Here is a 22,969-nt window from a genome sequence, read left to right as displayed (position 1 = left end):
TGTAAGCAAAACATAAAGAATTGGTAAAATGTGTAAATCAGTGAATAGGAGCCAGAACTATCAAATATTATACAGACTGATATCAGAAGATTTACTTTGAATATCTGATGTTTTCTCTCATATTCCACCTGGACATGCTCAACAAATGGGAATCGCTCTTTGGTCAAAATAATCTCTGCCTCTTCATTACTGCAAATGTTCATTTCTATTAATTGTGCCTGGAACAAAGCACAAAAGATTAGCACCTACATAGTTAAAGCCAGCGATATACAAGACTACAAGATATCTCAGCAATAGGCCGCCTGCACACGGGTGGAAATCCCGCGGCGGGATTATCTGCAGGATTTCCGCCACTGAAAGCCTGCATAGGAGTGCATTACAATACGCACTCCTATGCAGACGGCCGCGCGAAATGTCGCACGGCAAACAAACCGCAGCATGTCCTATTTCTGTGCGGGGCTTGCAGAGCCTCGCACAGAAACGTCACTCACCCGGCCGCCGGCTCCGGTCTGCGCATCGCCCGCTGCCCGACACACGAAAGAGCCGCGGCCGCCAGGCGCGGGTGAGTACGTGCTGCTCCCTGCAGGCGCTGGGGTCGGGTGCCGCGGCGAGAATTCTCGCCACCGGATCCGACCCGCCCGTCTGCAGGCGGCCATAAGAAGGATTTCCACATAGACAATCACACGCTGTGTTGTATATATCGTGTATTATAATAATAATCATTTATTTTAACTCCTTAGTGACCAAGCCTGTTCGCACCTTAATGACCAGGCCAAATTTTGGAAATCTGACATGTGTCACTTTAACACAGAATAACTCTGTAAAGGTTTAGCATATCCAAGTAATACTTCATTTAGGTGATAAAAATAGACTAATAGAAATTGTATGTATTTATTAAAAACACCAAAATGTTGAATTTTTTTCATATTTTCAACTGTAGTATGTCAAATATGGGCAAACATGCTGTACACATTTTCTATGAGATATATATTTCCATCTGTTTATTTTATTCTGGAAGCACATTTGAAAACCTTTTTAGCTTTTTTTTTAGCAATTAAGGAGAATAATTGTTAAAATTTGCCAACTGCTGCCAAAGCCAGCTTATGCGCTCGCGTCTGCCACTTGATTACTATGTTTCATCTTCTCTCACTGATAAGACAGCGAGAGGAGATGAAACAGAAAGAACTTTCTTTTGTTTTTTCTTTGTTTTCAGCGACCACTATTATTCATTGAATAACGGTGATCACGTGACTGTGAACCGCTCACTGCAGCCTCCGGTCACTGCTCCAAGCTATGAGCTACCTCCATTAGCTGAAACTAGGGAGCTATTATAATCCCCAGCCCTGCAACTTTATTCTGATGCAGCGCCATAAAAAGATGGCACATCAGAATAAAGTCCATTAGCAACCGCCTTAAAAAGGTATATGGGCAATCACTGAGGGGTAAAAGCACCATTCCAGGGTGCTCTAAATATGTAGAAGGAGTTTCAGTACTTAACAAAAGATAAAAACAAGTATATTAAACATGAGCTAAATGAATTATAGACGGATACAGAAGGGAAGGAGAGAAGGTAACCTTTACTAGGATAAAATCAGAATTGTCACATGTGGATCATTATCAATGTCCATTTTTGGCAATCTAGATTTTGACAATTTATTGTGGATTATTGAGGCATCATGTATTTTAATTATATTCTAGTAAAGGTTACATTTTAAACTTGCCAATATTCATGCTTTCAATATCTTTACATATTTTGGTGAAGCCATAGTGTAGGATCCATACTACTTTGGAAGGATCCCTTGGGATATTACAGATACAGAAAGATAGAAACTTTTGCCGCAAGGGTTTACAGTCTAGAAGGGAAGGTGACAGGACGTGATGGTTAAAGCTGATCGTATGTTAGTGCATGACAGTACAATTATTGTAGGATGTATGTTTTTCTGAAGAGGTAGGTTTATAGGTTCTTTTTAAAAATTTCAAAGGTGGGGAGAGTCTGATTGTTTGGGGTAGTGAGTGACAGAGCATGGGGAACACGTTACGGTTATGTAACAAGAGGAGAGCATGAAGGAAGTTTTGTGAGGACAAGATATTACGTGTGGGGAGGAGTAGATTGGAGAAGGACAGAAATGATGGATGGGAGGCCACAGAAAAGGATGTTACAGTAATCTGGGTGGGAGATGATGAGGGAATGCACTAGCTTTTTTTTTAATTGATAGTTGAGGAATTAGCGGATTCTAAGTTGTAGGTGGTAAGTTAGTAGTTGGTATTTAAGTTGTAGGCGGTAAGGGTTTTGTTTGTATGCTTTGAAGGATAGGGCAGAATCAAAGGTTATCCAAAAGCAGTAGATTTATGAGACGGAAGGTGGACAGGGGTAACATCTGTTATGGTAGCAAATATGATAACTTTTATCTCCTGCAGTGTCAGGGACCGAGTCATGGCAATAAAAGGTATGCTGCATTTAACTTCCTAACCCAATATCATCCTGCTATAGTATGTCTCTAGAAGACACACTGTACACCCGAGAGTATGCACTTTCTTAACAGCTTCTGGGTGCAAAACAGCTACCATGCTATGAACGTGGTGTATTTTAATGGGGTCAGACGGTGCCCAGGAGCTGAACAGCTGGGCCAAAACTGGACAGACCCCATTATAGCCAATGGGGTTTGTCCGGCGCTGTTCGGTTCCATCCAAAGATGGAGCCATTTGGCCTCATGGATTCCCCTTTCCTGCTTCCCGGATGGAGTAAAAAGCAGAATCCCCAACACAAGTGTGAAACCACCCATATATCTCTGCAGCTTTGTAAAATAAGTTATAACATTTTAATGCAAATTACATGCTATCGCCTTATGTAGCAAATAATTTCAGTTTGAATTGCTGGAATACCCCTTTAAACGCTCTGCAGGTCACTCTTATGTGTTTGCCTAGGTTTAAACATCTAGGCATACAAATTTCTGTATACTTAGCAGATTATGAACAATTGTATTTTGTGGTTACTGAATATATTGAATCAAATTGAATCAAATTGGTGGCTTGGTGTAAACTACCATTACCAGTGGACATTTACACCATGCTTCATAATAAATGTGGTGCACTTCATTACAGTGCAGTCAATACAACATATAAAACGTTGGTCTAAGTAAATCTCCCTCTTAATTTAACCAATAGGTGATCATCTTGTCAAGAGCCCGCACCAATCCGATATTGATGGCCTATACTAAAGTTAGACCACCAATTTCAGAGTCCTAGAAAACCTCTTTGAAAAAAATGATAAGGCATGTGGAGCTTGCTTGTCCTATAGAAAATATTTAAAGTCACACATCAACACTTACCTTACTCTTCTCTGACTCCTCTATACATCTTTGGATCAAATTATCCTGAGAGTTACGAAGTTTGTCGAAGAATTGTGAACTAACATTGTCTGTGATAAGTCATGGGTGGGCAGGGGAGTGGGGGAGCAAAAACACTGATTAGTATAGTCACATAGACTAATTAGTAAAATTGTCACATTCACATGAAATAAAACATATTAAATTATTCTGTGCTCGGGGAAACCAATATCAGTAAAAGTTCTCAGTTTTTAAAAACCAAACATATTAGGAATCACTACAGTTTTGTGTCTCCAGCTTTTACACAATTCCTTAATACATACACAGTACTGTGCAAAAGCTTAGGCAGGAGAAGAAAAAAAGGCTGTAAACTAAAAAAGCTTTAAAAAAATAAAAGTGTTAAAATCTATTTTTGTCAATTCGCAAAATGCAAAGTGACTGAACAAAGGAGAAATCTAAATCAAATCAATATTTGGTGTGACCGCCCTTGCAAGTTTGGGGCTGCAATTCAGCAAATAGAGTTGGGGATTTGGTCAGGATTAATGGTGTCTTCAATGCTGAGAAATACAGGCAGATACTTATCCATCATGTAATATAATCAGGGAGACGTCTGATTGGCTCCAAATTTACTCTGCAGCAGGACAACAACTCAAACATACAGCCAATGTCATTACCAACTATCTCAGCATAAAGAAGAACAAGGAGTCCTGGAAGTGATGATATGGCCCCCAACAGAGCCCTGATCTCCACATCATCGAGTCTGTCTAATATTACATGAAGAGACAGAAGGATTTGAGCAAGCTACATCCACAGACGATCTGTGGTCAGTTCTGTTTGGAACAACCTCCCTGACGAGTTCCTTCAAAAACTGCGTGGAAGTGTACCTAGAAGAATTCATGCTGTTTTGAAGGTAAAGGGCGGTCACCCCAAATATCAATTTTGATTTAGATTTCTCTTCTGCTCATTCAATTTGTATTTTGTTAACTCACAATAATAAACAATTTACACTTCTATTTTTTAAAGCATTTTTATTTTGCAGCATCTTTTCCACACTCGCCTAAAACTTTTGCACATATCTATTATTAAAATCCCTAATCATGAGAGAGAGCCAATGCAGGTGAGTATACTGTATACTGTTCTGAATATAGTGTATGGCGTCCATCACATAACATAATTATATATCAGAAAGATTATTATCTGAGACATGTAAATGATATAGGACACAGTGAAGCTGCTTACCTAATTGCTTGTTTAGGGAAAGTAGCGAATCATGCCACTCAGTCACTGCTGTTTTACTGCAAGTCGGAGGGACAAAATCACTGCAAAAATAAACCATGAAACCTATGGGTATCTGTACCCTAATCAATCCGCAATGTGCAGAGAGTATTTCCTGCCCCTTCAGCTGCTGTTCTCACTATTTAATATTACAATCAGAACCCACACAATCCATTCTGTTATTGGCCCCTCTTGTTATCTGGTACCTAACGGAGCACAAAAGCCGAAGTCTCCATTCATTGAGAGGTTTGTACACATCTACAAACAGATTGGCCTCCGTCTTCAATCTTCCTGAGATTCGGTCCGTTTCACGCTTCCCAAACTCTCTGTGAAATACATAAAGTTATAACTCAGAATTTAGAATAAATGATTTGTACATAATGTGGCATATCGACATAACTCACCTGAATTCGCCAATTACCATTTCTTTTTGATAGCATTTCCAAGCCTTTACCAGATCCTGCCACCGGAGGCGCTGCAATCCCTCTCTTTTGAGTTCAGCTTCCATCAAATTAAGGGAAAGCTTGGTGATGGCTCGGTGGTTGGCTAGTATGGCCTGATTTATCATCTAAGTGTATGAGGATACAACCAAAAAATAAAATAATCTATATATGAAGCATATACATTAGTGTGCTGTGATGAAAGGTATGGGAGGGTGGGTACATAAGCATCCTACTTATGACTAGCAGGTGTGTTAATTATTAGCTAAATGTAAGTTTTTGATTTACGCAGGTATGGATTTATGCATTATCTACAAAGAATGACATTTGTCTTTTTACAGCCTTGCATATTATGTAATAGGTCAAGAAGAACAGGACAGGGCCTCATGAATCAGGGTGAAATACAATTGCAAAAGTCGATGTGCTTGCCATCGGAAAAACCAATGGATGAATAGGATTTGTTTTGTTACAGACATTTCTGCAATACATTAACTGTGTGTGATTGCACCCCTAAAGCTTCAGTTACTTACCATGGCTTCCTTATGTATAAATCTATGCACATTAGGTGGCATGAGAAAGCAAATATTCTTCAACAGTGCAGTGAATGTCCTCAGTATGTCTGTAATCTACAATGAAGAAAAAAGTGATATAGTAATTACAGGGGGCGCACTCAGCCCAGAAAGGGAAGCAGCAATTAAAAGCTAATACTATGCATGTAAACAATTGGATAAAAAGGTGTGTTCAAATAGTATATGTTAGAGGATTTCCCAAATGTATAGGCATACACTGCCATAGGGTTCCATGCTCTTTACTGGATAGAACAGCATACCTGACTATTGTATACATCAGGAGAAAAAGTACATTACTGTATACTGGTCTAATGTATGCATGGGCCTCGAGATTTCCTGGCATGTACGCCAAACGTACACTGCAAACGCTGTATGAATGCACCCTTACAACAACGGCTCTGCACACGGACTTGACCAAGAAAGAAAATATCTTGTTACTGTATGGCCTATGTGGACTGAAGACATGCCATGACCCAAGCAGCCAATGCATCTGGAAATCTGCTAACCATCCCTCAAGTATTGGGTTGTCTCTATTTCATGTTTACAGGAATTCTTATTACTTGTAGTCAGATTGGTTACTGGAGAGGGCTACATGGCTCCTTAGGTCTATAGTGGTTTTCAGCCCTTGTCCCATCATAACCCACCCGATCTGCTCGTTTTTCCTCCACTTCCAGCATAGTCTTCTCTGTGTCTCTTATGTGCTGTCTCCTATGACTGGACACCTGAACCACATGAGCCCAGAGATCATTCAGAGCCTATGGAGAAAAAATAATCTATCTATACTTAAAAGCGGGGAAATAAGAAAGTAAGAAAAACCTTTAGAATTATATTCAGTTCAGAGTTAGACAGAGTTCATCTATAATTCCTTTTATTTATTTAAAGATATCTGCTTGCTGTAAGTGAATGTAAACAGTAACTGTTAACATCAAGTGGGTGAAAAGCGGTCCTGATCATGTTCAACTGACACAGTCTTAGGTTCAATACAAAAGCCAATGCAATAAGCCTTGTACATACAGTATGTCAGTTGGGAGTGATCAGGAAACGTTTTCAGTCATGTAAATATAAACAACAAATGCTTACATTCACTGACAGCAAGCAGAACTATTGAAAATAATGAGAATATTTGACACAAAGTATATAAAAAGCTCCATTATGATATGAACTACTGACATGCTTTTCGTGTCATTGCTCATAACCTTGGCTTTAAAATGACAGCAAACACATGTTAGTAGCTGTGATAGAACTTGAGCAACAGCTATTTGAAGTGAGGTCAGGAATTCTGAATTGAGAGCTGCCACTTGTCAGTCAGTGTGTGCAGAGAAGAGAGGGAGGGGAACAAGTCGGCGGCAGAGAGGATTTATGATTCTCCTGCATATTCCCTATCCCAAGGGAAGGGTGACTTGAATTTTTGTTCATGTTATCACTCACCCTCTCCCCTCTATTAACCAGAAAGGACATTTACTCTCTGACTGTCGCATACGGGGTCTTTTTTCCAAAAAAATTTGTGAAATGATGAGGACTTGCTCATCTAATCACTTCTCTACACTGCATGTAAAAACTAATACTTAACCCCACAGATACTGCAGTCATTGCTGATCGCAGCATCCAAACATTTTTACAGAAACAAAATGTAAAATGCTTGTTTTATACAATGCTTTAAATATTGAAAAAAATAACAAAAAACTACATATAATTGGTATCACCACATTCATAACAGTAAACGGTAAGTTATGCAAAATAAAAGTAAATGGTGAAATGACCGTTTTGTGTTCCTTTTTGCTTCTTCCAAAACAAATTTTAAAAAATGATTAAAAAGTCATATCTAGAGATGAGCGAGCACGCTCGTTAAAGGCTGCTGCTCCATCGAGTAGCAGTCTTATCAAGTAACTGTGTACTCGCCCGAGCAGCATGTGGGAGGCGCGGCGGAGAATTTTTCCGATTTTAACAGGACCGTTGGGGGGCTTAAACATAGATATAGCTTTATCTACATAAAACTGAGTGTCTAATTTAATCTCAGCAGTATAAGGATAATCTGACACAGTCTTCTGAGACCAGACAAGTCTTGTGTATATTGTGTATATAACTTGCAGGCACTTACAGTCATTGTGAAGTTCGCAGTATCAGTCCTATTTTCATACTTCTGAAATAATTGGTCAGTCTTTTTATCAGACTCACAGATCTTTTCCTGGAGGCTCTTTCCAGCCGCTATAACCAACGCCTCCATCTCCTGAAAGTGACGAAATGAACGATGATGGAAACACAGGGTTATCTCAGATAGAACAAACACTGGCAAGATTCTTGTCCTGACCTTACTAATGTCTGCCAATTCTTTCTGCAGAGTGGACACGGCAGCATCATGTCGCTCTTGTCTATTGGAGATGATCCGCTGCAGGATGTCACTATCCGCCTTCTCAGGAACTGAAATATATGGAAAAATAAATCTAAAATCATCATAAGCATCGAAGGACTCACACAAGGGCAGAGCAGCAAAAGGAGTTCCTTCCCCAATGTATTTGCCTTTTTTTGTGGGAGCAATTTTCTGCAGCATCACTACAACTGCTACATGTGAAAGCATCCTAAAGCCCGCGACCCAGTATTCATTTATATAAACAACATGCATGACTGATCTGCAAAGCCAGAAAATGTGAAAAGTTCATATCTTACTGGCACAAAAAAGGTGGAAATAGGGGAAAGTCAATGTGGCTCGATAAAGATGAAAAAGGGTAAATAAACAACAAAAATAAAGCATTTAAACAATTAGAACAAAAAGGCAGCGAATCAGCATTAAAAAGCTATAAGGAAAAAAATAAATTATGTAAAACGCAAATAAAAGCAGCAAAAGTTGAGACAGACTCTTTGCCAAAGAGAGTAAAACTAACCATAAAGTGTTCTTCAACTAAATAAAGGAAATGTCAGATGAAGTGCAGAGTGATGAAGTAAACTCTTCGCTAAATGTCACCAGCCTAACCCAAGAAGACATGCAGAGCCACCTTAAAAGATTAAAATAGACAAATCGCTGGGTCCTGATGGCATACACCCCCGGGTTCTAGAGGAATTAAGTAATGTAATAGACAAACCAGTGTTTCTTATACGTAAAGACTCTATAGTCACGAGGTCTGTTCAACTGCAGTAGCACATAGCAAATGTAGTGCCAATATTCAAAAAGAGGTCAAAAAGAGAACCTGAAAACTATAGGGCAGAAGTCTATTGTGGGTAAAATATTTGAAGGGTTTCTAAGAGGTGCTATCCTGGAGGACCTCAAGAAAAATGTACCAGCACAGGTTTATGAGGGGTCGCTCTTGTCAAACCAATCTGATCAGCTTAAATGAGGAGGTAAGTTCTAGACTGGACCAGGCAGAGTCATTCGATCTTGTATATCTGGAGTTTTCCAAAGCGTTTGATACTGTGCCTCATAAAAGGTTGGTATATAAAAAGAGAATGCTTGGCCCAGGTGAGAATGTGGGTAAGTAACTGGCTCATTGATAGAAAGCAGAGGGTGGTTATAAATGGTACGTACTCTGATTGGGTCACTGTTACTAGTGGGGTATCATAGGGGGCAGTACTGGGCCTTATTCTTTTTAATATATATATTAACGTTGTGAAGGGATTGTACATAAAATATTAATATTTACAAGTGATACAAAACTATGTAAATAAATTAACACAAGAGGACAGAATGTGGACCGAATGTGGTTCCAAATAGATCTGGATAAGTTGGGGGCAGAAAAGTTTAACACTGATAAATGTAAGGTCCTGCACATGGGCAGGGAAATACATGTCACCATTACACACTAAATGGGAAACCACTGGGTAACACTGACATGGAAAAGGGCTTGAGGATTTTAGTTAACTATAAACAACTGGAGCAACCAGTGTCAGGCAGCTGCTGCCAAGGCAAATAGCCTCTAGAGGAAAGGTTTCTACACCAACATAGAAGGGGGTTCTTTACTGTAAGAGCAGTGGGACTATATAACTCTCTGCCTGAGGAGGGTCGGTGATTCAAGGATTATTCGGATTGCCAGACTTGGAGTCAGGAAGGAAATGTTTCCCATAAAATGAGGAAAATTGGCTTCTACCTCATTGGGGCTTTTTGCCTTCCTCTGGATCAACATTGGAGTGGTGATAATAGACTAAACTACAAGGACATATCTCTATTTTCAGCCTTACGCACTATGTTACTATGTAAAATAACATATATTACCAATAACATCACAAAGACCCCGTACTTCTCGAACCGCAGCCAAATCTTCACTTTCCTGAGGTTTCTTAAGAGTTGCTTTTGTTTTGTCCCTAGAAGAGTAAGCAGATTGGAGGAGAACGTTAGAGACAGCTATACTGGAATCACTATATACACAGATAATAGCATACATATATATTCACCTATAAACAGCCTGGTTCTCAGTGAAGCCATCATTGGGCATGCTGCTCACCCACCGACGCTGGCATGGGGATAATAGTCCAGCAGAACGGATGTCCTCATCCTGGATAAAAGGAATCTTTCCACTATCAAACCCTCCTCCATGCTGTAGCCCCCGAGACCGTGCCTCTCCAAGGGACCGCACAAGCTGCACCTGTAACAGAAAAAGGCTTAAAGGGGGTTTCCAATTATCTAAAATTGCTCCACATGCCCTTTGTACTTACTGGTTGCTGCTGACCAGGATCTGTGACTAATGCAGCCAATCACTGACCACAGCAGTTACCTTCAATAGCCGGTGATTTGCTGCAGTAGTCACATGTCCTGGTGAGCAGCAACCAGGAAGTACAGAGGGCATGTGGAGCAATTTTGACTAATGGGAAAATTCCTTAAACAAGCAATCCCAATATATTAGGAAATTCACAAGTGCAACTGCCAGGAAGGTCTACAATAAGACACATGCCCCTGGTGCCATTCCACGGGGCCCACAGTGGCTAAGCTATAGTATGGAGCAGGGTGGAGGTAGCAGTTGTAACTCCTGGGACAGTAAGCAGAGATTTCTGTGACCAAGTGCTAACGTTTCCTCACCTCTGCATCAAAGATCTGTCTGTAGACCTTTCCGCTCGGAACAACATGTACTTCACCGACAAGAGCCATTGCATCAACTCATGAATCCCAGAGCAGAGAACGGCTTACTGTCCGCCATCTAGAAAATATCCAGACAGTAAATCACAATGTGCAGCGCTTTGCCAACGTATTAGCCCTCCCAGGTGTTTGTTCTTGCTTTATTGCTTTACAATCTGTAGTTAAAAGGGATGACGGCAACAGCTCTGATAAGTCGAGTGGGTCATAGGAGCTGTTAACTCTTTAAATGCCAGCGGCATTTAAATCCCCCTAACAGGGAGCTGTGCAGGTGTCATGGCAGCCAGAGGGCTTCTGAAAGGCCCCAGGGCTGTCATGGCAGAATGGCAAATGCCTATCAAGCAATGCCCATGGGGTGTCTTGATAGACTGTCTGTCCGATCGCAGTATGATGTAATGCTATGGCATGACATCATACTGCAGGAGAGATCAAAGCATCACAAGTTGTTGTCCCCTGGCGGCATCCGCTCCAATAAGCCACGCAGAGCTGCTAACTCTTTAAATGCCGCGGTACTTAAATCCCCCTAACAGGGAGCCGTGCGGGTGTGATGGCAGCCGAGGACCTTCTGAAAGCAAAGCATTGCATTGCAAGGGACAAAAAAAAAAGAAGTAAAAATAAGAACAATAAAGTTTTACTAATTATTAAAAAAGAAAAAAAACGAAAAGTTAAAAAAACTCTTTTACCATATTTATAAAAAAAAGGATCTAAATAATAAAGCAAAAATATATATTTGGTATTGCTGCGTCCGTAAATGTCCGATCTATCAAAGTTACGCAATATTTACCCCCGCAGGATGAATGTCATCAGAAAAATAAAAAAGAAAGAAAGCTAGGTCACCCTGCCTCCAAGAAAAAAAGGTTAAAAAAGCGATTAAAAAGTCGTATGTATTCCACAAAGGTACCAACGCAAGAAATGAGCCCTCGCAGAAACGGAAAAAAGCTTGGTCACTAAGGGGTTCAAAAAATGTGCTTTATTTGTTGCCGCACTTAGGGGATTTGTTTCTGCAGGATGAGCTTTAGGCTGTTTTCACATTACCAAGAAAATCGCGCAAGATTTGTGCGTTGTGAGGTCATACGCATAAAAGATTTTTTTTCCCAGCATCGCAGCACAGGAAAAAATTGCAGCATGTCGTATCTTTGGGTGTTCGTTCAGAACACCTCGTATCTCATCCCCTTGTTTTAACGGGGCCAGCGAAGCATCGCACCGCGCGTGAGGTGGACATGATGCGACGCAAGGTTACCCCTTGAAAACAATGTGAAACACCCCACGATCCTCTAGCGCGGCTAAACACCACCGCGAAGGATCGCCGCTTCCCTGAAAGTGATGCAGACGGTTTTAACACCCGTTTTGAAAATCACATCCACAGAATGGGACGAAACGACTGATTTCAATGGTTTCGTTTTCACTAGCGGGATTTTTCTATGTGAGAGAAAGATAGGTCAGGATTAGAGATGAGCGAGTATACTCGCTAAGGCACATTACTCGAGCGAGTAGTGCCTTAGCCGAGTATCTTCCCGCTCGTCTCTAAAGATTCGGGGGACGGGGAGCGGCGGGGGAGAGCGGGGAGGAACAGAGGGGAGATCTTTCTCTCCCTCTCTCCCCCCCGCTCCCCGCCGCAACTCACCTGTCATCGGCGCCGGCCCCCGAATCTTCAGGGACGAGCGGGGAGATACTCGGCTAAGGCACTACTCGCTCCAGTAATGTGCCTTAGCGAGTATACTCGCTCATCTCTAGTCTGGACCTTCCTTCCTGCTTTTTTTTCAAACTTGCACGCAACAGCGCAGAGTTTGAATAGTCAGAAAATAACACAAACCAGCGGCGAGTGCTTTATTGCGTTCGCCTGTCTGTTTACGCCCTCATGCGGGGTACTGCGTATTATGTGCGTAATATGCAGCGTGTGAACCTGGGGCGCAGGAGTATTTACATGCAGAATATGCAGTGCATAAAACCCATTGATTTCTACCGGTTTATTCACATATTTACGCAGCGAATTTCGGTCAAGAAAAACAAACAAACAAAAAAAAAACAGCTCGTCCTATTTGGCTGCGTATTACACGCCGAAAGCAAACCGCCCACTAAAATCAATGGGATTGCGTAAACACGCACGAAGGAAGGAGAACATTTTTTAAACGCGCATAAATACTCACCGATCGCTGCGTATATTGCAATCTGCACGTAAATACACCCCATATTCCCACGCCCAAATATACTGACGCTCGTGTGAACGAGCCCTAAGAAGGTTGGGGAGCGCTGCCGTACCGCTGGAGGCACACTTGGCGTTTTCTTGCCACACTTTGTGTTGCACTTCTGTACTGCAGCAAAAAAAGCATTCATTTTTCAAAATGCGCATGCATTGTTAAAAGTGGCTTGTGTCTTCATGGTTTCTAACAACGCATGCGGTTTTGGCAGGCATGTGTGAACGCAGCCAGTACAAGAAAAATGTGCTGCAGGACTTTATGTCTGACATACAGATGACCGGAATACGGGGGTAACATTTCCGCAACCAGTGGTCCTCTCCCTGTTCCTCCTGTCAGCTTCTCTGACCCAACACCCGGCACAATCCCTCACCTGAGCCACGGACGCTCAAGATATTGTAGGGTGCAAAAGTTTGGGGTAACCACGGCAACAAGACTAATATCTCGCGAGACTTGCGTCTACCCGAGAACTCCGCTACTTTACATAAAGGGGCGGGCATTCAGGATGTGCGATCCAGTTACCATGGAAACTGCCCCACCCCGCATGCTGCCCGCCACGCCCCCTCCTCATGACTGCTGCGGAAGCTGCGCGTGCTCTTCTCCCTCACTTCCGCCGGAAGCCGCGTGTAGCAGTGCGGACACGTGTGGTGGAGCCCCAACATGAAGGTGAAGAAGGAGAAGCGGGAGGACGAGGAAGAAGTGGAGATGGCTGCAACGGCCACGGAGCGGACGTACGAGGAGCTGCTGGAGAACCTCAACCCCATAGCGCAGCCGCTGGCCGGGAGGAAACTCACTAAGCGGCTATACAAATGCATCAAGAAAGGTGCGTGTGTGGCTGACGGTAGGGGGCGCTGTACAAGTGCATCAAGAAAGATGCGTGCGTGTGTGGCTGACGGCAGGGGGCGTTGTACCCGGCTCTGGGCATCTGCCTGGCATGAGCACCTGTAGGTCAGATGGGTGTGTGTGGAATAAGGTGGGGGTCACATGACTGGATGGTATCACTGCAGGAAAACTAGTGTTTTATTGGTGGGGGGAACAACATATTTTGTGCATTCTGTCGTGCACTTTTTTTACTTCAGTTTTCCTAACAATGTGCGTAAAAGGCGGCGGCGTACATACGCGATATAACTTGTCCCTGTGCTGCGTTCCATAGGAGACAGTAGGGCTGTAATTTGGGAAATGTCATTTTTACACGGGCTGAGAAATCGTTGACTTTCCTGCGATCGGTGAGAATCTGACCAATTACCTTTCGGTGTGAATGCGGGCCCGACTGGGGAACCTGTCCGGCCAGTTACTGCAGGCATAAAGACTGAAGGGCAGGCAATCCATCTACGGGTGACCGCCTGCTTACTGTGAATGGAGGCGGCTGCCCGGAGCAATCTCCATCTTGTTCTTTCTCCTGTCACTAGTGATCCTGTGTAAAAGCACAAGACCGATCACTGCTGGGATGCACTGCCGGCCATCTGTAACTGGCGGCTCATCCTGTATGAAAACCACTTACAGGGGTTTTCCCACGACTTAACATTGCTCCACATGTACTCTGTACTTTCTAGTTGCTGCTGACCAGGACATGTGACTTCTGCAGCCAATCAGTAGTTGTAGAAGGTCCCTGATGTGTCCAGTGATTGGCTGCAGCAGTCACATGTCCTGGTCAGCAGCAACCAGGAAGGACAGAGGGGTTGTAAAGCAATTTTAAGTTGTGGTAAAACCCTTTAAGTTTGACCTCCCTTAAAGGGGTTGTCCGGCCATAAACATTAGGTCTCATTACTTCTGTTTGCCCATTTCCATGCACTTTGTAATATACATTGTGCATGGAAAATGAAGCAAACAGAAGTTTTGGACTTACCTGAAGGGATGCCCCCCCCCCCGTGTTGCTCCTCCGTCGTCCCTGGTTACCACAAGAATCTTCTCTTCTTGTCGGGCCAGCTCTTGTCGTCGCGGGAACGAGCCCCTTCTCATCCGCGCATGCGCAGTTCTTCCCTCTGCTGCCGGGACCGATATACGATCTTCTTGTGTGCAAGGAAGGCGGGGGGGGGGGGGGGGGACGGATGGAAGAGCCTCAGAGCAGGAACTGAGCTCCCGCCCCCTCTCTGCCTCCTTTCCGCCCCTCTGCACTATTTGCAATGGGGAGAGCCGAGACGGGGGCGGGGCTAATTCTCAGCCCTTAGCCCCGCCCCTGTCCCGGCTCTCCTCATTGAAAATAGTGCAGAGGGGCGGAAAGGAGGCAGAGAGGGGGCGGGAGCTCAGTTCCTGCTCTGAGGCTCTTCCATCCTCCCCCCCCCCCCCCCGCACACAAGAAGATCGTATATTGGTCCCGGCTGCGGAGAGAAGAACTGCGCATGTGCGGATGAGAAGGGGCTCGTTCCCGCGCCGACAAGAGCTGCTGCGGCCCGACAAGAAGAGAAGATTCTTGTGGTAACCAGGGACGACGGAGGAGCAACACGGGGGGGGGGGCATCCCTTCAGGTAAGTCCAAAACTTCTGTTTGCTTCATTTTCCATGCACAATGTATATTACAAAGTGCATGGAAATGGGCAAACAGAAGTAATGAGACCTAATGTTTATGGCCGGACAACCCCTTTAAGTTTGAGTACTTTTTTCGCGTACTCAAACATTTGTTGTGACAGCTGATGTCCCCAGAAGTCAGGTGACCACTGCAGCCAATTGGAGGCTGCCGTGTCACTGTGCATTCTCCTGGCATTGGCTCTCACATCCTGAGGACCCCATGGTAGCTCTGGTAATATTAGTGACTCCTCTACTGGCCTGCGGCTTCAGTCTAGCTGTGGCAGTGCTGAGCCTCCACTGCGGACAGAAGGGCAGACGCCAAGGGAGGTCAGTGGGCACACTGCCGGCTGGGTGACATAAGATGGGGTGATGGGCCGTGTGTGACACGTGCTTTAACGGAACTTTAACAACCCTTTGGTTTTTTTCACTGTAAGCTTCTCTTAATGTAAAAACGGACACATTTCCATTAAGATATTGCAGTACATTTAATGTATACTTTAAGAAAAAGCCTGCTGGTGTTCTCCACATAGCATACATTCGTATACACTTTATATGTATGTGAAAACCCTAATGTTAATGGGCTTTTAGTTATGACTATTTTACAGTGTGTTCTTTTTTTTTTTTTTTGTTTTTCACCCATTTATGCTGGGTTCACACAGGGCGGATTTGCCACGGAAATTCTGTGTGGAATTTCGCCCCGGCAAATCCGCATGCGGCCGCTAATCCCGGGATTAGCCAGCCATGTGGACGATATTTCTCAGAAATCTCGTCCACACAGGACGGCAAATCCGCTGCGGCGCAGATTTGCCAACTGCAGCATGTCCGTTTTTTTTTTCCTTTTCCCACTGCGGCAGCGCTCTCCTCTACGGGAGCGCCGGCCACAGCGGAAGAGCGAGCGGCTGGGCCGCTTCAAAGCCGCCATGGGTTTTGCAGCAGCGGTTCTCCCGGCGGAAATCTCGCGTTTTTTTCACTGTGGACAACCGCGAGATTTCCGCCGAGAATCCGCCCTGTGAGAACCCAGCCTTACTCTGCTGTCTGACATTTGTGCTTCCGCCATGCCCTGAAGGGCTGGGGGCCCCGCTGTCGGCAGGAGGGGGGCTGGGGGCCCTGCTGTCAGCAATCACTGATACAATTCACTATTATGGAGCTATTGTATGTCCTCTGCTGAGCCCGCACTGTACGGCACCTCTTACCTGTCTTATTACTTCTCTCCTTTAGCTTCGAAGCAGAAGAGTATCCGGAGAGGAGTGAAAGAGGTTCAGAAATTCATCAATAAAGGCGAGAAGGGGTGAGTAGTGGGATCACTTATACACTCACCGTGATTAGTGACCACAGACATGGGATTGGCAGTTGTTACACCTCTGTTCCTCGGCTGCACAGTTGTGACAATGGCTCTGCGTGTAGTGGTGAGCACAGGTCTGTAGACACCAAGCAGCTGGATATTTAATTGCTTTCAGCTTCTAGTAGTGTCGTCCACTGTGTCCCTCTCAGCCAGACCTCCTCCATTTCACTGAAGCTACATGGGTGCTGGCTGACAGGAGGCTATATACAAGCAGCTCCTAGTTATCTGCATCGGTCTGACCTCCCGCTCCATGCATCAGGAATGGGTGAAGCACCCCGACTCTAAAAGCTTAAAGTAATGGGATCATAAGCCGGTCAGCAGGAATGACTTTAGTCTCCTAGTGATCTTCTGACCAGGGTTTGTCCAGCCACAAGTTAGTGTAGACTAATGGCTATTCCCTAATATCAGCATGGAAGCTTCATGACTTATACATTTCTTGAAAAGAGTTGAATCTGTGTAGGGATTCCCAGCCAAATACTTGCTGCAGATAATCTGTTACCCAGCTGGCGTTTTTGCTGTAATTAAAAAAATAAATAAATAAAACTTAGGAAGACTGATCAGTAGTGAGTTACAGTAGTTAAGACAGAATGAATGTAAAGGGATGCCATCTGGGCACTATAGTATAGGGCAGGAGGAGCTGGGCAGGCTGATAGTTTTGTAGGAAGATCTTCAGTCGATCATCTGCTCGGCTCCTCCTGCTCTAAATCAGACCTCGTGTTCACCGTGACCGCTTCCCTTTAAAATGTGTTGATGAAATTAGAAGACGGTTCTGAGAAATAGTTTAGAATATTTGCACGCTCTCATCCAAAGCTGCAGTAACTGAACCCTTGTTTGTTTGTAGTATCGTTGTACTTGCTGGGGACACCCTTCCTATTGAGGTCTACTGCCACGTTCCTGTCATGTGTGAGGAGCGCAGCATACCATATGCATATGTCCCATCGAAATCGGTGAGTATATGCTGATTGGGAATGCACAGTTTCACACCATAATGACCAACCGCTGTAAATGTATGGTGGGTGGTATAGAGGTTTTTTGGGCTCCCTGTCTCAGTTAGGGCTCTTGCACACTGGTGAGAGCGATATCTGACCGTGATTCACAGCCTGATATCGCTCTCGCAGTTTTTCTTGCAAAGACCTGCATGTGAGGCGTTCTCGCAAGGAAACGGCCTCGCATCACAGCAGGGTCGAAGGAATCCCCCTGCCACTGTTGTCAATCGCGGCAGGAGATGGCGATATTCCCCCATTATTTCTAATGACGGCGGCAGCAGCGCTCTTCCTTTTAGATCATCGCAATCCTCCTGAACACAGTGTGCAGTGATGAGGGAACTCCCCGCGAGGGTGAGGGAATCCCCTGCCACTGCTGTCACAGCAGTGGCCGAGGATCGCAAAGCTCTTCCATTGCTTTCAATGGGGCCGGCGCTGCTGCTGCCGGCCCCTTTGAGAACGATGGCCAATATCCTTAAAACATTGAACATGCTGCAATTTGTTTCCCACAATGCAGTGCCATGCAGGGAAACACTGCGAATGTGAATGAACCCATTCAAAAGAATGGGTTTCATATTTGTGCGTCTCGCAATGTGCAAATCTCGCATGATATTCTCACCAGTGCGAAGGTGCCTTTTTAGAGAGAAAAGCTGTATGTACCCCGCAATGGTACCAATAAACTACAGGCCACCCTGCAAAAAACAAGCCCTCACAGCCTCATCAACAGAAAAATAAAGGTTATTGGGGCCTGAATATGGCAGCAGAAAGCAATTTTAAAAAGTGTTTATTTTTTTAAAACTAACACACAAAAATCTGTATACATATTTGTATTGTCCGACAGAATATTGGCGTCGCACTATCTGCTCCGTGAACACTAAAAACAAAACTCAAAAGCACGCCACTTAAAGTGTTAATGTTTTTTTAGTACATTATGGGCTTATGCCCAAGGACTGATTTCTGCCACTTTCCCCGCAGTGGAATAATGCAGCTATTAGGTTGTATTGAACCTAATGGCTTTTCTGCCTGTCAGTGGTCAAATGCGTGATTCTGCCCCGGCTTTCCGCTGCGGGAAATAAATTGCATGTTCTATTTCACCGAGCGGAATATAGTATTAACCCCTTGAGTGGCGGGTTTCCTACCACCCTGTCGTGCCCACCAGGGCAGGTTTTTTAAAATGATCTAATCATTGAATTTCAACTAATTTTGCAGTTGCATCTCAAGAGCCATAACTTTTTCATTTTTCCATTGATATGGCCATATAAGGGCTTGTTTTTTGCGGGACAAGTTGTGATTTTTTTTAAACGGTGGAGGAAAAAAAGAAATGGGGGGAAAAAAGAAAAAAAGGGGCCATGTCATGAAGGGGTTAAATAATGTATTAACTTGCTTCTTTTTTTTTTTTTTTTTTTAATTTTTTTTTTTTGTCCCTTTAGGGGACTTCCACAGGGACCCATCAGGACCCCTGATTACATTCCAGGGGTCCGATGGTGACAGCCCTTTACATGCTGCAGTGACAGCCCTTTACATGCTGCAGTCACATAGACTGCAGCATGTAAAGGGTTAACACAGCAGAATTCGGAGGTTTTCTCTGATCTCTGCTGTAAGAGCAGGTACCTAGCTGTCCTCTCACAGCCAAGCACCAAGCTCTCCCTGCCACAGAGACCATCGGCTTGCTTCTGACAAGCCGATGGTCTCTATGGCAACCTGTAAACAAAGCAGGAGGTTGCCGACATATCGGCGATATCTTCTGCTGGTTTTTCAAAGCCCGTGTGGGTCTGTGCAGGCAGAGCACACTGTCACAGCTTGTGGCATTGTGCTCTGCAGCTCCCATAGTGATACATAGCCCGGAAATCTTCCGGGCTATGTTGCTATGAGCAGTGGAGCTCGTCCCGGAAAATTTCCGGGCGTGCCACTCAAGGGGTTAATGGAGACCGCAGAAATGCGTGTTTTTGCTGCGGTCACCTGCTGAGACTTTTTGTTTACCACTGTGGTACTCCTTCGGTAGACATCCGTGGGCATATCCCCCTGTGGGCATGAGCCCTAAATTGTACCATTAAAAAATAGTTTGTCCCACCAAAAAAACAAACCCTCATATCGCTGTTGACAGAAAAATAGTTATAGGTCTTGAAAAGTAGAGATGGAAAAAAGAAAATGTAAGAAGTTGCTAATTATAAAAGGATTAAAGTTATATTTCATGAAATTCTCCTAAAAATTCATTAGTGGTATTTACGCAATTTTAAAATGTAAAGGAGCCAAAAAATAACTACTTCTTCCATTTATACTTCTGTAATCAAATCAAAGGTGTGTAAAACACTGCTTGGGTCGCAGCGTCTTACAGTCAGAGGGGCAACTATCACCGCATATGACAGCGAGTCTACTGCACATGACAGCGTAACGCATGCGGTTACGCACAGTGACTTTTTAAAAAATTCTCTGCTCTGTTTCACGCGTGTATCTATCCGCAGTGTTTACACGTTCGTGTGAATGCATCAGCGAAAGGCCGTTGACTTTCATTGACTCCATTCACTACGTGTCATGCGGCCTTGCTTCATGTGTGTGATAGGCACGAGAATCACAGTCGTGAGAATGAGCCCTTATTGTGGGATCTCCTGCACTTGAAGTGTATTACACGCTAGTCTTGCATAGAACTATAAGAAGCACCCTTATGTGTTCCATATGCCTCCAGCTTAATCAGCTGTGGCTTGCTCCAATGAATGCCAATATGCAATTTCACTGCGAATGCTAAGCGTTTTTGTATCAAAACCGCCTTGCATCAATTCGGGAAGTAGCAATCCTAGTAGAGGATCGCAGAGTGTTTCTGATCGTCTTCAATGGGCAACCTCGCACCGCACTTGTGTGCACCGAGCATGTGGTGCGATGCTATAGCTGGCCCTATTGAAAAACAATGGGCGTTGTGAGGGTACGCACAAATAGGACATGCCGCAATTTGTATGACTCCCATGTCTCGCAACACACAAATCTTGCGTGAGAATCTGTGTGAAAGTGGCCCAAGTGCCATCGTGCTGGAGCATTTTATGATGGCACTCTGCCACCACAAAGCCTCCGTGCCATGTGCATGAGAATAATGGTTTGTTAATACTGGTTTAAGTGGGTTTTCGTGTGTGTAAATACGCTGCATATTTAGGAGCGCAAAAAAAAAAACACAGAAGGGACCACTGATTTGCTGTGCAAATAGGCTGTGAATACATGTTTTTATTTACTGTGTATTTGCGCTGGCCCATTCACTTTTATGGCCTATTTTGGTGCGTAATATGAAGCAAAATAGGACAGGCCATGTTTTTGTGCCCACATGACCTAATATCACATGAAAAAATACACAATCAATGGATTCTATTCACTGTGTATTATGCTGCACAAATATTCTCATGTGAATGAGCCCTAAAGCTGCATCCCGATAGCCAAGATATGGCTTGTTCCCATGGAATGGAATACAAAGAACCGTAGACATGCGTGACTATTTCACTGTTAATGGAGTCCCGTTTGTCTGCGGGTACCAGAGCTGGGAACCTCAGATGTGTATGGCATATCCTGTAGAGGTATGAGACGGTCTTCTGTAGTGAAAACCCCTTTAACCCATTAGTGACTACCTTTATACGGATAAATTGGCACAAAGCATGAGCTGCAGGAAAGTAAGAAGAAATATTGTTGGGCAGGACTGGAGCTTCCAATTAGTCTGTTGCATAATAAATGACCTGAGCAAACATTTGTTGCCAACAGGAATGTAATACTGATGTTGTTCCTTTCTCCCACTCAGGACTTAGGTGCTGCTGCTGGATCCAAGCGCCCAACCTGTGTAATATTAATAAAATCTAATGAGGAATATGAAGATGCATTTAAAGACTGCGCAGAGGAGGTGCAAGCACTGCCTTCACCCTTATGAGGGGTTTGCGTTACATACGGTGAAACAACTCTGGTTTCAAAGAAGACCACCCTGAACTAGACCAGATATCTAATGGATTGGGGACTCTTCTGCTGTGTCCTTTCTATCGTGAAGACTGTTTTATTGTAACTTTGGGTTGTCCTCTAAGGTTACACTGTAATTTGGAATTCTGTTTCTGCTTGAAGGAACTGGTTTTGTATTTTTTTTATTTGTTTTTAATACACAGTGCTCCAATAAGGACCTTTCCCACAGGACTGAATATTCCACAACAGCATTATGGAACGTGCCCTCTTGTGGAATATTCAGCCCCAAAAAGCCACCCTAACATGCAGATTTTGAAGCGGAATTGGAAATAGTAGAATCTTTCCGGCAATTCTGTATCAATATCTGCAGTTAGCAGTAGTGTGGATTTTGGTTCGGAGGTCAGGAATTGCATATTCCTTAACGCTGTTGGGGAATATTCTGTCCTGTGTAAAAGGTCCCATATAAGGATTTTGGTTCTTTTTGTACAATATCTTTAGTAATCTTGATTGGGATTTATCTGCAGGTAGATTAATTTTCTGTCAGTCTGTCTGCTAATAAACTATCTCAATCTTGAGCTCAGAGACTGGACTTATTCCTGCATTGTATGTAGATAAATGATCTTTCTCCACCATGACTACCTCCTTAATTACATCCATATTCAGCATGTTGAAATGTTACCGCTGGGGTTCCTTGCTACAGCAGAGCTGGAGGGTCATACTGGACCCTGATCAGCTCTGCCAGTGACTAATGTCACTACAGGGATTGCTTTCCCCTGTAACTGGGTCTCCTACTTCAACAGCCTACTAGTTTGCATGACCTAGATACTCAGTTACAGCAAATGTGGAGTGATATGCTGCAGGATACCATATGAAACCTGTATGCCTCCATGCCCGCCCGTATCACACCTTGTATTCAAGGTAGACTGCGGTACAACAGGGTACTAGAGCCTCCATGCCCACACCTATCGCATCTTGTATCCATGCTAGAGGTGGTAAAACAGACTTGCTTGAAGAGTAAAATTTATAATCTTCCTTTATTTAGTCATATTAAAATTGTCAGGTATACGGGGGGCGTGGCCAAGCAGCCGAGCAGACCGGCCACATGTAACAAGAGCTCCTGATTCAACTGACATACCAGCCATTCTGAGGGCCCTTAGACCCAGCTAAACACCAGCGGAGGTGAGGGGGGAAGAGGCCGAGATCCCTGCAACACTCCTGAAACACCGGCGGCACAGACAACGCTAGCGGCGGGCCCGCGATCGCCGCTGCCATCTTGGAAGCAGCGCCAAGCAGCCGCAGCAGAGCGGAGCAGCCGAGAGGAGAGAAGGCAGACCGAACCGCCTGCAGCAGAAGCACTG

General features: G+C 44.1%; 2 protein-coding genes across 2 annotated transcripts in view; one reads left to right on the top strand and one right to left on the bottom strand.

Moving 5' to 3' along the window:
- The window catches only part of CCDC180 (coiled-coil domain containing 180), a 41,285-nt gene extending 28,005 nt beyond the window's left edge, over positions 1-13,280 (bottom strand). The window contains exons 1-13 of the mRNA XM_066591362.1: positions 13,235-13,280; positions 10,613-10,730; positions 9,991-10,181; positions 9,812-9,900; positions 7,919-8,028; positions 7,709-7,837; positions 6,255-6,365; positions 5,572-5,667; positions 5,006-5,169; positions 4,808-4,927; positions 4,566-4,645; positions 3,330-3,418; positions 96-218 (exon numbers count right to left, since the gene is read on the bottom strand). Of these exons, the coding sequence (XP_066447459.1) occupies positions 96-218; positions 3,330-3,418; positions 4,566-4,645; positions 4,808-4,927; positions 5,006-5,169; positions 5,572-5,667; positions 6,255-6,365; positions 7,709-7,837; positions 7,919-8,028; positions 9,812-9,900; positions 9,991-10,181; positions 10,613-10,681 (1,371 nt within the window). The 5' untranslated portion in view covers positions 10,682-10,730; positions 13,235-13,280. The remainder of the gene's footprint in view (positions 1-95; positions 219-3,329; positions 3,419-4,565; positions 4,646-4,807; positions 4,928-5,005; positions 5,170-5,571; positions 5,668-6,254; positions 6,366-7,708; positions 7,838-7,918; positions 8,029-9,811; positions 9,901-9,990; positions 10,182-10,612; positions 10,731-13,234) is intronic.
- A 176-nt stretch (positions 13,281-13,456) lies between these two features.
- On the top strand, positions 13,457-22,186 carry NHP2 (NHP2 ribonucleoprotein). The gene is made up of 4 exons (XM_066591361.1): positions 13,457-13,684; positions 16,584-16,653; positions 17,549-17,654; positions 21,463-22,186. The coding sequence occupies exons 1-4, from the start codon at positions 13,522-13,524 to the stop codon at positions 21,586-21,588; spliced, it is 465 nt and encodes a 154-aa protein (XP_066447458.1). The 5' UTR covers positions 13,457-13,521; the 3' UTR covers positions 21,589-22,186.
- The last annotated feature ends 783 nt before the right edge of the window (positions 22,187-22,969 follow it).

This window comes from Eleutherodactylus coqui, chromosome 2 (assembly GCF_035609145.1).
Source record: "Eleutherodactylus coqui strain aEleCoq1 chromosome 2, aEleCoq1.hap1, whole genome shotgun sequence".
In the NCBI taxonomy this organism is placed as follows: domain Eukaryota; kingdom Metazoa; phylum Chordata; class Amphibia; order Anura; family Eleutherodactylidae; genus Eleutherodactylus; species Eleutherodactylus coqui.
The sequence above is the reverse complement of the archived record's forward strand: the minus strand, read 5'-3'. Positions and strand labels throughout refer to the sequence as shown.